Genomic DNA, 17,519 nt, shown 5'->3' on the forward strand with positions numbered 1-17,519 from the left:
GCTCGGGTTGCAAGTTTATAGAAGACATTGCAGAAAATAGACTGATATAAATAAGAAGCTCGCCTGGATGTAGGATCGAGTCATTTGGCTCCGAACATTCTGTCTAAACAAGAGAGTCTGACAGCTGGAAAAAGTGTCTGGAATGGGCATCCCAGTCTGGATCATAACACAGAACTCGATAACGAATGGATTCGTCTCGGTGACCTGAAGTGAAATTGCATTTAAGATATTTGTTTGAAACTTAAGTTTTCCATTTTCAGCTCAAAGTATCAAGACAAAACATGTTTTATATGAAAGCTGTATGAAATTCGAGTCATTTAAAGGCTACTTGGAAAATGGGAAAGTAAATGACCATCATTACAAGTGTAAATCAAAGTTTTCATCTCACTTGGGTAAACGCATTAAAGTTCATTTCATAGCCGCGACGCCAAATACGATGATCATCAGTCTGACTGGGGGGGGAGTAGCAAATATAAAAATTGTGCAGCTGAAAACAATGAAAACTTTGTACTACTTCGATCAAGCGGTACAAAAATATTTTTTAGCAAAAAAAGGGCTGATTTAAGAACGGATCGGGGTGCTGACAAGAGAGCTTTGTAAGCGATTCAAAAATATCAAATGTAGAACACATTATCTCATAACAGGTTTCCATTTCCTTTGTGTCGTTACATCAGCTATTTATTTATTTTTATTTTACATTTTTTCATTTCTCAATTTTTTTATTTGTTTTTTATTTATTCTTAAATATTGCCACTAAAATGGAAGAAGTTTATGAAGTGGGCTATTGAGTCAGCTACGTGAACTACTACACGACTAATGGGCCTCTGTTTGACTTCATCAAGGAAATCCAAAAATCTACAGTTGGAACGGCAACATGTCCGATGACATCATCAACCTGGAACCAACTGCATCTCCTCAATCCTCACCATTTGTATAAAACAAAGACGTCTTGTGAAATGCCGTTGATGATCTCTAAAAAAAATTCACTTGGACTTTAGTCTACCTTTCTCAGATACCTGTATCTATGACCTGGATGACTGAAAGCCTTCACTGATAATCCCGGGAGATGGAATTTAAGAAGTCCAAGACATAAATACACACTTGTTCGTGTTTTGCTTTCCTAAACCGAGCAGTGTTACAAATCCCCGTCGAAAACATCAACTACAAACTGTGTCGGGGAAAGTGCAAACATTCCAGATTAGCTTAGATGCTATCGTAGTTTCAGATCGTCCTTGCCAAGTATGACATGGAGCGTGCAGAATTTCATTTAGTAACAAGTTTTTACAGCGTTTACATCTGATAAGCGCTAAAGGATTAATTACGGTATTTCAAATCTATTTGCTTTTACGTTGAAAAGATATGTTTACTTTTAAATTGTTGATATAGCGCACAGAGGCCACAATCAAAAGACTTTTAGTCTTGGAATTTGGTTTGTCTTAGCAGTCTCGGTATATTTTAAGAGGTGAAAGAAGTCTCGGCGGGTTGAGGAAAATAAATTAATCCTTTTTTTTTTTATACGCGTAAGGCAAAGCACCGCAGCAAAAACCAATTGTGGTCACACTTTTTATTTCTCAGGCTTCAGGCAGCACTCATCGTTTGCCACCGAGGCCTCATGTCATTCTTTCAATAAAATCCTGAGGTTTGATTCCCAGCTTGTGCCATTAAATATAATATCCGACCCCGGGGAATTTTACATTCGGCTGTTGTTGAGCGTTTCTCTTGGCAACAAGCTCGTGTAAAATAAAAACGACAGTGGCAGACTTTATGCTAATTGGCGATACAAAAATAACTCTGCGACTGCTCCTGTCATAGTAAAGTTAAAATTATAGCTTTTCTACAAGTTTAATATCTGGTAGTAAACTTCCACTTTATATTTCAAGCTTCGCTATGCTAAACACTCCAAGTGTTTCAACTTTATGTTAAAACCATTAAAAAGAAAAATTTGTTAGCATAGGCAAGTTAGGTGGATGCTACGGATGCCAAAACTAAAATGTTACCTTTGAAATTTTGTATCAAACATGTTTTTATTATTGACTATACATTTTTGGCTGAACTAAAGCTGATGGCTGTGTTATGCAACGAACGAAGTGCTTTGTTTGAAACGAACACTCCTTGGAAATGACATTTCTTAAAGGTAGTGCCAGTAGTTTCAAATGAATAACACACTGACACTTTCTTTTAAAACACGTAAATGGATAAGGCCAAACATCGGTGAGCAATTAAGGTCTTTTTTTTCTGATAACATCTCAAGTCATTATGACTTAGATAATTGCGGGTCCTGGAAGAATATTTCCCCAAGTGAAAATCTGGGTGTGTCTAGAGGCTTATCGCACCCGCCATTTAGACTGGATTAAATCATGTTCTGTGTCTGGACAACCTTCCAAGAATCCCGCTAGTAGCAGCCAGATCCTGGGTGAAATGAATTACTGTGGCTTCGGGTTGGATAAGGTCTCCCAATATAAATGGGTCGAGTCAAGCAGAAAAGTTATTGAGAAAGAACTTCAGGAAAGTATATTAGCTGGACGTGACACATTGACGAATTAGCAGATGAAATAATTATAATAGTATTATTTATGTGATCAATTTACAAATGTTGAATCCGAGATAACTGGACTTTTTGGATTCTGTTGAAAGCGTCTGCGGTTTTGGATTCAACACAAAAGTTCAAGTCGCCTTCAGTTCAACTTTTGAGGATTGCAACGACCTGGATGACTGACTACACGGAATATAATAGATTTCGACATGAACATAACACACAACTGTATTGGGGTAAACAGTTCCTTTTTTGTCTCCGAGGGCGCCAAAGACATAACAAATCCAGAGAGGTTTGATCCTGGATGGAAGCGGAGTGGCGCGGTTGCTGCGGTTCAGGGGTTACAATCATAACGTCTGGAGACATTTGTGAACCCAGATGTAATTCGATCCTCGACGTTCTCTTGACTCTGATCAGTCAGGACAGGTCAGATCTGCTGACTCAGTTATTTTTATGAGTGTCACATGTCAGACTGGATGGAAGTTTTGAATTTTTTTTTTTTACACAGCGATTCCTCCATCTGATACTAGAAACGATTAGTCCTCTTCACCGATTTGCTCGAAAGTGGGCCAACTGTTGCCCGGCGAGCGTGTTGCAGACAAGGCTTTAGAGAAATTGAATGCGCGAGTGAAAGACATATCTGTCCCACGCTGAGTGCTAAATTCTCTATGGTCCTTTGTTCCCCCTGGCCTAGCAGGAAGCCAAACACTCATGGGACTCATTTAGCTCTGTATTTTTAGACAGAAACACAGCTACTTTTCCTGGCCCAACTGAGTCAATATTGCCCGCTTTAAACGGAGTGAAATTCAGTCCACAGTACATTTAGACTGTCTTCGGCACATATGTTACACATGTCAAGCAATATATATAGCGAGCGAAGTCGAAACCACTTCCCTTGTGCCGGCGCTAGACAAAAACAACACTCGGAGGACAGAGATCTATTTTTTAAAAGTGTCACCTACATTTTCCATGATTGATTGGCAATCATCCTTCAGCTCTTTCATCCAGAACTACTGGAGAAACTTTTTAGTTGCGCTTTGACATATTTGATAATAAGTGATTATATTTCCATACAGGTGCCGAGGTCACCGATAGGATTTTGACAGCGGTTTGTGCCACTGCTGCAGTTGGTGTGGTTTTTCTGTAATGGGAGTGAAAGCAAGCAGTGATCCATGATTAACAAGGAGAACTCCCACTATGACCACAGTTTCCTCTGAGAAATGGCTGTGTGGTTACGTGCTAAAGTCTAAAGTCAACAAGCCACACACAAGCGCTCCGCCGCCTTGGTCGTCATTGCATACTCGGCGTGGTCATATCACGCTGTTGAGGGTCATTCGTCTCTTATTTGTTCCCGGTTGTTAATTCGTCATCATCGTAAAGACTGTGTTCTAAAAATAACTAAAACACGGACGGATCAAAGACGAGAATGACGGACAGAAGACGAGACCACTGTCAGGGTTGAACTATCCTGATTTGGATGAGCCTGAAATGTGTCGTGGAGAAGTCATACATGATTGATTGGGAGAGGAAAAGAAATGGAACAACTGAGGTTTCCAAACTTTGTTTTGGATTTAGAATGAACCGTTGGACTTGATGTGTAGGCTTTGCGCATTATGATGGTGATCAATCTTTGGGAATTGGTGTCGCAGCTACTACCGTATTTTCCGGACTATAAGGTGCACCGGACTATAAGGCGCACCTTCAATGAAGTGCGCCTGAACATTTTAAAACTTTGTCCTCATATAAGGAGCACCGGACTATAAGGCGCACTGTCGGCTTTTGAGAACATTTCAGGTTTTTAAATGCGCCTTATAGTCCGGAAAATACGGTACATGAAAAGCCAAGAAAAAAAAAAGTAAAACAGTTTTTCCGAGACTTTCAAAGCATTTTTTTTTTTTTTTTTGCAGAAACTGAAACTGTACAATCTCAGGAACGGGCATACCCAAAAATGTCCTGGAATTGTGACTACTGTTTACATCAGGCTTATTACATACTTTCCCCCGCCGGTGTTTTACTGTGTGAGCTTTTTTCTTTTTTTTTACGAGCCAATATAGCGAACGGCTGGATTGCATTAAATTGCTTTACTGCAGGAAAAACAAAGCCGTTCAGTGAGCAGTAAGTTAACTTCTTGAATCCTGCCAGTCACACATGCCAATAGTTGGACTTACTGAGCTACATTAAGCGTCCAGGTATTTTCTTCAGTCCGACTACGAGAGCAATATGACCTTAGCGGGGATGATGTACATGCTGCACACACATCCTGCTCTGCCCCGTTCTGTTTCCTGCAGACTGATGTCATGGAGGTGATATGAGCTCGGGCCTCAATGGAGAAGGTGATTTATATGTTATCGCCATTCCAGCTCAGTCAGGGGAGTTTATCATTGACCTTGACCTTCCTACCGCGACCATCTGCGATCTATAGGATGTCATAGTGATAGTTGCGTGTCGGACTTCCAGGAAACGGCCGATGTCACAGTGAAATGTATTAACGCGTCACAATTCAGGTGAGGAAACAGCTATGCGATTTTTTCTTTTATCTTTCATTAAAATCGACAATTTATAGTCCCCAAGCAGATGCTGTTGAGGCATTTGATATTCATAGTTGAAAGGGGTCACAAAAACTCGGTTGAAAAAGGGTGACGGGTTGTTCCCGTGTCTCGGAGTTTAACATATGTTAAGACTTTCAAGTCCAAGCTGGAAAGGAAAAGATGGACTGCGGCTGCACTGACAAAGAGTTCACAGGTAGACTTACAGACGAAAAAAAAAACTGAAGTAATAACTGATGACTTTATGCTAAGCCTCTGAGACTGAAGACTTCCAGTCCAAGTGTCCACACAACTCAATATCTGAACTATTAATTGAAATAAATCCTCTGGGAACTTAAATAATGACAAAGTCATTCTCGGATTTGATGCAGTAAAAAATAAAAATTGAAGTCACCAAATATTTTGCACAGGGGTGCAACCAAATGACATATTTGGAAGCACCAAGGCTAAAAACGAGTAGATGTTGGTCTGGTGCCTTGCGATGACTATTGAGCGCTTATAATGATGTGGTAATGGGTCAGATCATTCACCGTAACAACCTTAGTTATGTTTTATATGGAAGCCCAATGGAATGTGAAAACCATTATATTTAAGGTCATCACTATAAATGATGAATACAATAAATGAAAATAAAAGACCGAGTTGCGATCCTGACCAATTTATTATCACCGTGGTTATTGCGTTTCAATTTTTTTATGCAAATGTTTTCTCTTCCCCGGCGTTTGTCTAATTCCTTTCCCAAACTGTTTTTATATTCTACAATGGCGCCACTTGACAAGTGAGGTCAATAAAAAGGGTGCTGCTGACATAAAAAGTCAAACGTGATCCAAGGCAGACTTATTTAGTACCTGACACCCTCGCTAGTAGGACCAAACTGGAAGGAAAGTAGCTGCACATATGGGAAGGAATTTACTCCCTGGGCATTTAGGTAAGAAAAAAAAAAAAAGATATTTTTGAAGCAACGTCAGTCCTCCCTACTCCTTAATCCAAATACTGAGACTGGGCAATGGTTTTGTCTCCCTATCTCGCTCCATGACTTCATGTTACTTGTGCTTTCTTGGCTTTGGAGCAACGAAACATCAATCAGATATATGAAACGTCAATTTATCTCAAAGATTGCTGGAAGGTGCAGGATGAGAAATAAATGTTGGCAGATATTCCATCTGTCATGTTAAGAGCAAAAAAAACCGCGTCTAATAATTAGCTTAAGCTGCATGCTGGGAAATGGTGAATTCCGGAAGAGGGGAAATGTCTCATCTCTGGCCTAACCGCACTTCTTAGTAGTTAGTCAGCTTTCACGGAGTTATCAAGAGGGGGAACAGTCACTTTGAGGGCACGCGTGACTCAGCAACACTTTTTTTCCTTTGGCCCACAACTGTGAGTCAGGAAGCAGAAATACTCAAGAACAAAGAGGAATAGACGTGGCAACTGTGCGATCTTCACCGAGGAGCAATTAGATTTATTATGGCTCGAAGATAACCATTTTGGATACGTGAGATTATTCTATCAAACAGCTGCCAAAACTCAAATTGATCACAGATACCACAAACATGACCGCAGTGAAGCCGGGAAGACACTTCAACTTTGGCAAACACTCAATGGGCCCTATTTTCATTTTTTGAGTGGGTGGAGTTTCCTTTAATTTGGCATTTTTGTAAAAAAAATGGGCGTCTGCGCCGTTGTGGGATAAAACACAGTCCACTGACTTGATTCCCTGCGAATCGAAATAGGAATTTTTCCAAAATCTATTTGACGAATGCCTGCTGTAAACAACAATAAACTATTAACATTTTCCCAGAAAGCGTTTGTTAGAAAAATAGCTCAACATCCCAGATAAATAATACGTTTGTATCCATGATCGAACGATTAATCAACCCAAAAGGTTATTTCTAAGCAGACGGAACTTAAAACAGTCACACGCATATAAGCCAAGAAACTATTAGGCCTGTCTGATTAGCAGTCTTTGGAGAATTAACTGAAACGACATGTTCATCGGGGCAATTACAAGTTGGACGGGTTGCAGTCATTCGAAAATCGGGAAGAAAAACGGCAAATGTCAAACACTACGAAAATATAATTGCCCCAAGGCTATTTTCATAGAAAATAGTCCGTTTGATACTTGCGTCTAGTAAACCGTGTTAAGTTTCCACAGCTTAGGGCTTTACCTTAATACCTCAAGTATGGAAGCAAATTCTTATCGGTCTTGACATTTGTTTTACAACGAGTATATCAAAGATTAGGAGTTGAATCGACTCATCTGGAAGGATTTATTGCTCATGTAAACACGGGCATGTAATTAAACTGCGACTGTTTGTCCAAGAAAGTTAAAAAATGTTGTAATCTCGTGGGTCATATCTTCTTTTTTTTTTAGCCGGCCTCCCCGTATGACCGTTAAGGTACTTTGAAAAAACTACTCTGGGGATTTTTGAATTTCAGATAAATTATTTGGCCTGTTGATTGAGGTTGTCTTGCGACAGGTGAGGGAGGGGGGGGGGGGGTGGGGCTGGATTACTTACGCAGAGCGGACTGGTTGCCTGGTGGTCGCAGGTCTCGGGGTCTGGACCTTAGTGCTTTCTTGGCGTCTTCGTGGTTGGTCTCTGTGGAAAGGGTTGCTGCCCGGCTGCACGCGCCTCAGAGACCCTCTGTCGTGGATGTACACCTGCTCGGGGGCCACCTCCTCACAACGGGACCCCTGGAAACCTGAGCGGCACACGCAGGTATGCGGCCGGCTGCAGGAGCCGCGGTTCTGGCAGGGCGGCTGGCAGTCGGCTGAAGAGAAAACACAGATCGAGTTTTATTTTTAGAACTTATTGCCTGTCCTCAGTTGTTGCCGTTAGCTTCGCTTTTATGTAGCATTGGGGAAGCTGTCATGTTCAATTCAGGTCATATTAAGAGAACACAAAAAAAAGAATCTAAAAATATCTGACACTTCGCAGACATTACGTACAAGTGCAGCTTTTATTTAAAAAACAAACCTCACCTCGATGATAAACTGCCGCGTAATATTTATTAAACGTCGGCGAACACATTGTACCGAGGGTCACGTCGCGGTCATGGAAAAACAATCTGTGTCAGTGGGCCGACCCACTTCCACATCCTCCCGTCACACGACAGCTACTTCAAGCATCGAAATCCCGGCGGCATGCCATTTATGTCAACAGTCTCTCCATTTTGCGACACATAGCTTTTTAATAGAGGATGCTCGAAGGGGATTGACGACATTGTCCTTTTAACGGTAAATCAGGTCGCAAAGTAAAGAGCGGCACTCTGTCAACACGCCGATGGAATGCTATTGACATAGACGCTGTGAACACGAAACACGAGCACAGCTTCTGGATTTGAGACAGGCCCCCCTCTTACGTGAAATGTACTTATCCAAACTAAAAGTCTGCGTTTCGGTTTCCTCGCCATGAATGGTAATCGGAAGAGCAGCCCTATTATGCGCGAGTCACGGTGTGACATGAGGACAAAAGCTAACAAAGTGAGGATTGAATATCACACTCTCTCGAGTTTTGCGGCGGATTCGTATCAAACATTTAACGACTGTTGGGAAAAGTCAGACTGGTTTTTTCGCTGATGAGTCGTACACCTACATAGGGCGGTGCGGCTCGGTTGTGGTGATGGGAATTTTCCATCATGGGATAAAATGGGAATGCCCTGACTCTGTCTGGCAAGGAGGTCGATACATCATCCAGATTGTATGGCTTGGCTATGTGCCAGCTTCATGTCAAGTTTTGAGGAGGAACACAGAAGCCAAAGTGACGTTCTGGAGATCCCCGACCATATCTAAGCTGTTTATGTGTGTTTTTGGTGATGTGTGAAAGGCCAGTTTTCTAGTAACAACATTGTCACAGAAACTCCAACATTGCGCCCCACATGAAGCTTCTCGGTGTTGATGCCCGTCTTCGGCGGGCTTTGCCTCTGGCCCGGTGAGCGCATTGTCACAGTAATTGCTGTCGTGCAGATTTGTCTTGCACATCATTAAAACTAATTGCCTAGCATTCCAACCATTTCACAAATACGAACAGCCAGCGTCATAAAAACAGAATCTGTCGGAAATAAATGAGAAGAAATGGCAGACATTCCTAACATTGCCGCTTCGCCTTTAATGATTAGGGAAGGCGGTGTGGCCAAGTTTTGGGTGCTTGTGTCCAAATCCGGTCATCTGAAAAGACGATTAAGATTGGTGTTGGCAGATTGGGACAGCCCAAACAAACATGCTGATGCGGCTGAATTAGCAATAAAACACACAATAATATGGACTTGGCGTTTCCACTCAGATTATAATTATTTGTCATAAATAAATAATTTTCAGACAGACTAAGTGGGTGTAGTTTTCTTTTCACCACAAATCTTCTTGGCTAGACTCCAATAGAAAAAAAAGAAATAGATAGACGAACCTCCCGCGAAGACAACCCGCAGAACCTGATACGTCCCATGAAGCAAGCCAAGTGTTAATTTATAAAAAAAATATATATAGTATATTCTATTGAGAATTTCATAAAACGATTTTGCTAATGATTTCAAGTGACATTTAATCTCTTTCCAACATTTGACTTCCACATGGTTGCCGGTCCAGTGCTATGCTTGCCAAAACCTGACGTCGCTGTCCTCAAGCAAAACGGCATCGACTTTAAAGCTTCTCTATTGTTCTAATATAAAACAGACGGGAGCATGACAAATGATCTTGTATTTTCTCTTTGCGGTAAATCTTACACGGCTCGCGTTTCAGCGGATTAGAGCGCCTCCGTCGCATACTATGCGCATTTCGGAATCAAGTCTTTCGGTTTAATACGGAAGCTGGAGCTTTTAATTCTCCACACCACCCTCGGCTCATTGGGGGATTTTGCTAACCTACAGTCGACCCTTGACTCTGTGTACGTTCAGATTGATGGTAGTCAAACCCACCACGCCAAACTATTTATAATTTCCAGTTTGCCTTAATTCAGAAGTATTCAAACACAATAAATGGATGAGGGAAGTTATTGAATGCCAGATGGGAGGAGGTATTTATGGAACAATTTTAAACAATGTCTGTGGGATATTACAATTTATGAAAGGGCAAAGTGGAGTTTAATCTTTGTCAATTTAAATTGTTTTAATTTTTCAAATTTATTACCCGAGATTTTTTTTTCTACGCATGAGACTGTTTTCAGGCTTCAGAACAATAGAAAATTCCATCAATGATTTTTTTTCTTATGATAAAAGACTCCTAATTGAGGGAGGCATTAATTCATCCCAAGTCGAGTGTCTAAATATAATTACAGGCACAATGGTAAAATCCCCTACTAATAAATAATAAAATAAATTTAAAAAAAAAATCCTCAAGGATGATCATCTGAAGATGCACAAAAAATAAACAACCCCCCAAAAAAAGACAATTACATCCAATACAGGTCCAGACATTTGAGTATTCCTTCTTTTGGCTCCATTTTCAACAATGGTAGCAATTAAAGAAACATGTGGCGCAAGTGGAGGCTTCAAACAGGCCAAGCAGCTGGAGTGGCGAAAGCAGCACTCCTGCTTTTGGGGAAGACAAAGTGAGAACAGGTTGTCCGGCTTCAATGTTAATGATAGTTTTGGAGAAGGATGGCGTGTGTATGGATTACAGGCTCTGCCTAATGGCTCATAACTCTCCACGAGGCTGCCACAGGGGAGTGTGAACTCCCCCCCCCCTCTCCCTCGATACATATAAAAGCCAAGGAGGGGTTTGTGGCTGTCTGCAGAACTCTAATTTGAGAGTTCAGTTCAATCACAAACTAAAAGGCATTTTAAAAAGCTCCTCCTGTTCTTGTAAAACATAAAGCTGCCACTCATGTGTAATGACGCCTTTGAAAACAAACTTCTTTCATACTTCTTGGTTGTTGTGGATGCAACGAAATGGATTCCACCATTGTACGGTTCACGTCAGGTCATATTTTGAAGTTCTGAGGATTTTTCGTGTCGCAAGGAATTTTTGAACAAATGGCAAACATTTGCGACCTTGGATGACCCCTGATGTGTATTCTCAAGGCTTAAAGAAAAATGTCGAAAATAATGAATTTGTAGCAAAATTAAATGAGTCTGATTTTTGTCGTGTCCTACATAAAATAAATGAATTAATTTATATTAAACAGAAAATTAAAAAAAACATTAGAAATCACCCAGATGGCTGAACAAAATTAACTATACAAAATCAAGAAGCAAAAAAAGGGATAAATTGCACACATTTAGAAAAATGGGAAACAAATAGCACATATGGTAGAATTCCCTTTTTAGGCAAATCACTTAGTCGTTTTTGTCACAATCCTGCCAACTAACAAACCAACAACAACAAAAAACGACGTGACAAGTACATTTCACATTCTTGTCCCGTAATCTACAGTTAACTGTTGAAATGCGATTTATTTGCTGGCTTTTGTTTGATTTTCTTTAGCTTCTCACGGCCTCCAGCTGCACACATTTTATCAATGTAAATGACCAACGTTGCAGATAAATTCTTGCAAGGCAAACAAATAGAATAAAAAATTGCTCCAATACATGCTTGATTGTAAGTGATGAGTTGACCCCAATGTAGTCACTTCCTTTCTTTTACACAATATAAGCAGAAATAATATTTTGGGGGGATATTGGAGCCGAGGATGATGGTTTGTTTCTAATAGCGCGCCAACATTTTTCAATGCACATTTAAAAGATTCGAAAACAGATGTATTGTATGTCCTTGATACTTGCCCAGCTGTTTCACACATGTTCAAGACAACAATGAGCAAGTTCTGTTGCTTTCCAAATTCCAAAGGGAATTTGAGAAGTCTAAATTGTGTGTTACAATGCTTGTTAAATTATCTTATCAATCAACGCCAAACGGCTCGAAGGGGGGGGAAAAATGTCACGGCGTCGGGCGTGATAAATGATGATGATTAACAACTGAATTTTTTTTTATTTAGACACATTAGAAAACATAGTTCATCCATGTAAAGAAACACGCAACGATTTACGTAACAATTTATGTTTGAAATGAAATGATTCATAGCTGGAGTGAGCAAAAGGCTTTTAAAAATGGGGCCCGGCATCAAGCCAAGCGGAAAAAGTTGAAAGAAACTCTGAAACCTTCGATCGTGTTTCACTCACGGTCTAGTCAAGATCCTGACATCAGTTTTATATCAATGATGCAACTCGTCATCTGCACTCTGCAAGACCGGCGGTGGCTATAAATCGGTTCGGAATTGTTCGCCTTCCAGCTTGATACCATGTGATATAAACTCAATTGTGGTGCGAAGGCTTGAAAAGTGTACCTGGTGAAGAATCAGGTCAATAATTTAAATGACCTTCCTAGCATGCTAGCTAAGAAAGCTAGTTGGGGCAACGCTGCTTAGCCAAACATTTTTTTAAAACTACCATTTAAATCAAAATGGAAAAATTAGAAAACAACACAATAGCGTCACTCTCCTCTTGAAAAAAAAAAAAAATCATGCCAACCAAAACTAATTCCAAATTGACCTACAAGATCTAATTGAGGATTAGCCCATACAGACCCAAAACATGTCAGCAATTCAATTCTCATTTTAATTCCACCGCTAAGTAGCTTACGGTTTTGTAAACAGGTTTCTGTGGCCATTCTTCTCAATTCAAACCACTGTTGAACCCCGCACGCTTTATCGCTTTAGCATTTAGCTCGATGAACATATTCCCTTTGCGTTATTTTGAAAAAAAGCTCTCTTAATATTCTTACATTGACGCTAATTTTAACGGCCAGCTGCAGCTAACTGATGCAGAACAACTGGCGGGCTACGAATGGGTGAGGCTAAAATATGAGTCCCTCAGCTCGCTAACAAAAACTGCAGATGTGGATAAAGTGACAGTGGAGCTTTCTATACACTAAGTCCTCCTGACACCAAAACAACACATTACATTCATCTCATCCAATTTTAAGATGCACTCCAGCCAAGCCTGCACATGTCCTCACTTTACCCAACCAATGCATTTGCTCTTTGGCCACCACATTGAATTTTCTCAGTTCCACCAAACTGGAGAGAAAATAAATAGTAGGAGGAATGTTCTGTTTGTTGTAATGGATCAAAGTAGCAATCCATTATTATTATGATCATTTGCAGACCAATGATCAGAATTTCGTCTCTGGACGGAGAGTATTTAAGAGAGTGGTCCAATCCCAGTCATATATTTGCTCTGAGCTCAACTAAATTGAACAATAAGGTTCTGTTAACCCACGACACCCAATCCGGTCTCTTAAGAAAATCCCGAAGCTGACACTTTTAATATTACAATCCCTTCAGCGGGAATTTCCTCGACATAGCTCAACCCTGCTATGTTTTCATATTTCTCTCCCAGCCAACAAGTTTACCCCCTCAGAGTGAGAAGTTTGCTCCCGCTGCCAATGCATAATAAGGCACCTTAAAGCGAGGACAGTTGGATGATAACCATTTTTTCTTTTTTTATCTTTCCAGCCTAGGGGAGCAAAGTGTTGGCAGCTCGTCAGCCGAGGGGGCTTCACTTTGCTGATGATAGCGATGCCTTCGTGGTCCGGAGCTATTTTGGCAAATTTAAAGTACATACACTTTTATTCGGACCACCGCAGCCTGACGTTAAACGTAATTAACGCCTCGCTAAGTGTGCCTTTAGCGGGAAATTGAGTCGGGGGAAAAAAAAATCAGGAAAGAAGGAAGTGGATCTAACTAGGAGGCGGCTGGGGCCAATCAGTTTGTTGTGTAATCTCCTTGTTGGGTTATGTGAGAGAGAGAAAGCAGTAAACAAGTGACGATACCGTAGATCGAGCCTTGTAAACAAAGTTGGCTTGTAAAATGTAAAAATAAAAGTTCCCCAAAAACATGTGATTACAATGACACATAGAAACCTGAAATGTAATGTGTTTTTTTATCCACAGTGACCAAAACAAAAATCTGTTTACAAAGTGGGAAGAGTTACAGCACAAAATTAGGAACACCTAATATGAGTTGTTGCAAAAATGCAGACTTTGCAAAGATATCGTGGCAAAGTATTAAAAAACTAAATGTGTATTATTGTGGTAGTTGGGCTTACGTTTGATGCAGCGGTTGGTTCCCGGTGCCACGGCCCAGCCGGAGCAGCATTGTTGACCGCCGCACACGTTCGGCCTGCACAGAGGGAAGCATGCTAAGACAAGATACCGACAGCTCATAAAGCGCTAACGATATGCGTGAGTATCTCCTCAGCCCTTCGCGTGACAAACCCGATCTGATTTCATGTTTTAGGTTCGGATCATTCTGACGGGGGTGGCCGATCGATAATGACACGACACCTTGGAGAATACGATTTAATAGAATTTAAAGCAATAAGACGAAAATCAGGGGAGGGTCGGGAAACTCGATCTGAGCGTGGATCCCTTTTACCCTCATGTGAGAGTCCACAGTCAAAACAAGTGAGGGGTTATTTGAACCTTGAAGGGATTATCCGAGACACTCGGGACTTGAAAAGCATCCCGCATCCTTGATAAATAAATTATCGAGCAAATGAGATGTTTAAAGAAAAAATTTTGGGCTGGCATGGATGTGATAAAGATAAATGCATATCTGAGTCATGGGGATTTGGGAAAAGACGACTCGGATTGACTTCTCAACCTCGCTTGGATTTGACTCATTAAGCTGAGGCGCCACGGAGATAACATAGTAGTTGTTTAGGCCCTTTGGCAGCGCTCCTCCATTGACGTAAATCAAACACGCCAAAGTCATCAGTCGGCGCATACAGATTCCATCACATGATATACTCACGGAATGGACACTTGGATAGCGCAGTTTGCGATAAATCAGCTTGTTAACACCTTGACGTTTGTTTACTAAGAGTGAGTAAAATCAAGGAGTCGTGTTTCGGTTTCACAAAACAGGAGTCGTGAGTCAGTGCGAAAGTGGAAAGTGGAGGGGGAAAAAAAAAAAAAGCTGCAGGCGATCGTTTTGAATGGAAACGCATCCAGAAAAAAAAAAAACATTGAGTCATGTGAAGTTGAATGAATCAACGTGTTCAAATTCACGATTCATTTATTACATCGTTGGCAGATTTAAAAAGATCTCTTTTAAATTAGCTGGATTGAGAAGCAAAATCCTGAAGGGGATCTTTTACTTCAGTGTGTGCAATTCAAGGGCAGCCATTCAAATCCCCCATCTGATCATTATGTAAACAACCCCCCCCACCCCACCCCCCCCACCCCCCCGCTCCCCTCGCAGCATGGGCGAGTATCATGCTTTGTCCCTATGGAACAAACAGAACTGGATGCATGGAGGGTTCATTAGACAAAAAGAAAAGCGCTTTAATATGGAAACAAGCCATCTTCTTGTTGGAGAGTTTGATGGAGAAAGACAACAAGAAAAAGGGACTCATTGGACAAAACAGGTGGTTCCGATTGCCCAGCAGATTTTTTTTTTTTTTCGTCCTACAGGATACTAAATGTTGCCCCACATGTTGTGTTTAGGGGCATTCACTTTTTTTTTTTTCCTCCCACACTGCTTTATCAAAGAGAAGCTAGTAAGCAAGCCAGCTGCAGCGCACACCCACCACCAAGTGAGGCTGGAGGGGAGACGGCCAAACAGCAGCCAGAACACACACACTTGACTTCCTGCTTGTCCCAAAGTAGAGAAATTGCATGCTTTACCAAAAACATGTTCTCGTTCGTTGCGTTTTATCCCGTTTTTCTTTTTTTTTTAATAATGCAGTGCTCTATTTCTTTATTTGGATATGTTCCAAAATCTAGTTTATGCTGAGAACATCCTTTTTTTTTTTCAAAATTGGTAAACCTACCTTAAAAAGTTTGGATAATAAATCAATGGATATCTCGTAAAAAAATGAAAAAGTAGGTGAGGTCCAATTTAAAAAAGATCTAGGCTAGGTAGGTAACTTCCTGTGCTTGTTTTTAATTTGCAGTCTCCAGGTAGATTGTACACTGCCCTCTAGAGGTTAAGGGTGCTATTACACTAAAAAGAGAAATGATTGAAAACATACTGAGTTGTTAAGTGTACAAAAAAAAAACTGTTAATACCAGGACTGCGAACTTGGAACCTGCCACTTGTTTTGTGTTTTTGTGTGTGCGTGGTTTTGTAGAATATATATCTTTTTTGGGGGGGGTTGTTGAAACTGATTAAATTGCACCTCATTTCAATAAGCAAAAGTGATTTTATATGTAAATTATAAAAAAATAAAAATAAATGTGACTTGAGCAGGATGCATCTCATTTGAAATACATTCATGAAACGTGAACATATGCAATTCTCTTACCCGACAAGTCTCCTGGTGCTGGACTTGCTGTTCTGCCGACGGTTCACTCTGGTTCTGGGCTGCGGGGGGGTCACGCTGCGGGGGTGTCGAGCGCTCCTGATCGGGACAGCCTTTGACGGGAGCCCGTCATCCCCCCGGGTGTGGGTGGTCTCCGATAGGCTTCTTTCAGCACCTTCCATCAGCCCGGCACTTGGACCTCTTCTCTTCCCACCTGTCAAGGTGTCCGTGTGGCCATCACCACCTCCGTGAACAAGCGCTGCCACGGCCAAAAGCACCACAACAACCAAACGGATTCGCTCCATTTTGTTTCCGAATAATACCCAAAAATGTCCCTGCAACTCAACTTAAGATCTACTATGACAAAAAGAGTAAAGAAAAAGAAGTCCAAGACTCTGCTTCTCAAGTTGTCTTAGACGTCATTATTTCTTTTTTTAAGTGGGTTCCTCCTCATAATGACCAGGTAAAACTTGCAATGTCCTCAAAACGATGATGGAAAAAAAACTCAGAGAAACATTGTCCTTCTTTACTCCTTCAGTGAGGCGCCAGAAAGAGCAGCGAGCTGCTGAGGCTGAGCTCCAAATGTGAGTGAGAGACGCAGAGGAGAAACCATGTGCGTGTGTTTGTGCGTGTGGGGGTGTGTGTGTGTGTGAGCGGCGCCCCCATGAATATCACCACCTCCTCGCCTCAGGAGTCACCGGGAAGAAACAGTGCGCCATATTGTTGCTCCCACTCCACGCGACTGCGCTTGAAAGCCAGCTAAGAATATTGACCTATTTTTTAAAAAGTGTATTTCCGCAAAAATAATGGCATAAGATTTTAAGAATAAAATTTTTAAATATATATATATTCACACGTTGACTTGAATAACGAAATATAATGACTTTATCTAAAAATATATATATACAACTTCGTAAAAAATGTGTTTCTTTTTGTAAAAGTTATGTATCTATTATATATTTATTTATTTATTATTATTTACCTTAAAATTATGGAGGAAGCCCCCGCATCATTTTGAGTTGATTAATCACAAAATATGTCATCATAAAAATAATTTATTTAGAAATAATGGTTTTGACATGCTTACAGGCGAAACAATTCATTACTCCGCCACTAGATGGCGTTTGTTAAAATTCACCCTTTACATAAACCATTGGATTACATGACAAACGCATTTTTTTTTTTTGCCTTCTTTTTTGATAGTCTGT

General features: G+C 40.8%; 1 protein-coding gene across 1 annotated transcript in view; it reads right to left on the reverse strand.

Annotated features, from left to right (window-relative positions):
• LOC133169132 (latent-transforming growth factor beta-binding protein 2-like) overlaps positions 1 to 16,976 on the reverse strand; it is a 50,697-nt gene extending 33,721 nt beyond the window's left edge. Inside the window, exons 1-3 of the mRNA XM_061301058.1 lie at positions 16,315 to 16,976; positions 14,113 to 14,186; positions 7,596 to 7,848 (exon numbers count right to left, since the gene is read on the reverse strand). Coding sequence (XP_061157042.1) covers positions 7,596 to 7,848; positions 14,113 to 14,186; positions 16,315 to 16,616 — 629 coding nt within the window. The 5' untranslated portion in view covers positions 16,617 to 16,976. The remainder of the gene's footprint in view (positions 1 to 7,595; positions 7,849 to 14,112; positions 14,187 to 16,314) is intronic.
• Positions 16,977 to 17,519: the final 543 nt, after the last annotated feature.

This window comes from Syngnathus typhle, linkage group LG16, assembly GCF_033458585.1.
Source record: "Syngnathus typhle isolate RoL2023-S1 ecotype Sweden linkage group LG16, RoL_Styp_1.0, whole genome shotgun sequence".
In the NCBI taxonomy this organism is placed as follows: Eukaryota; Metazoa; Chordata; class Actinopteri; order Syngnathiformes; family Syngnathidae; genus Syngnathus; species Syngnathus typhle.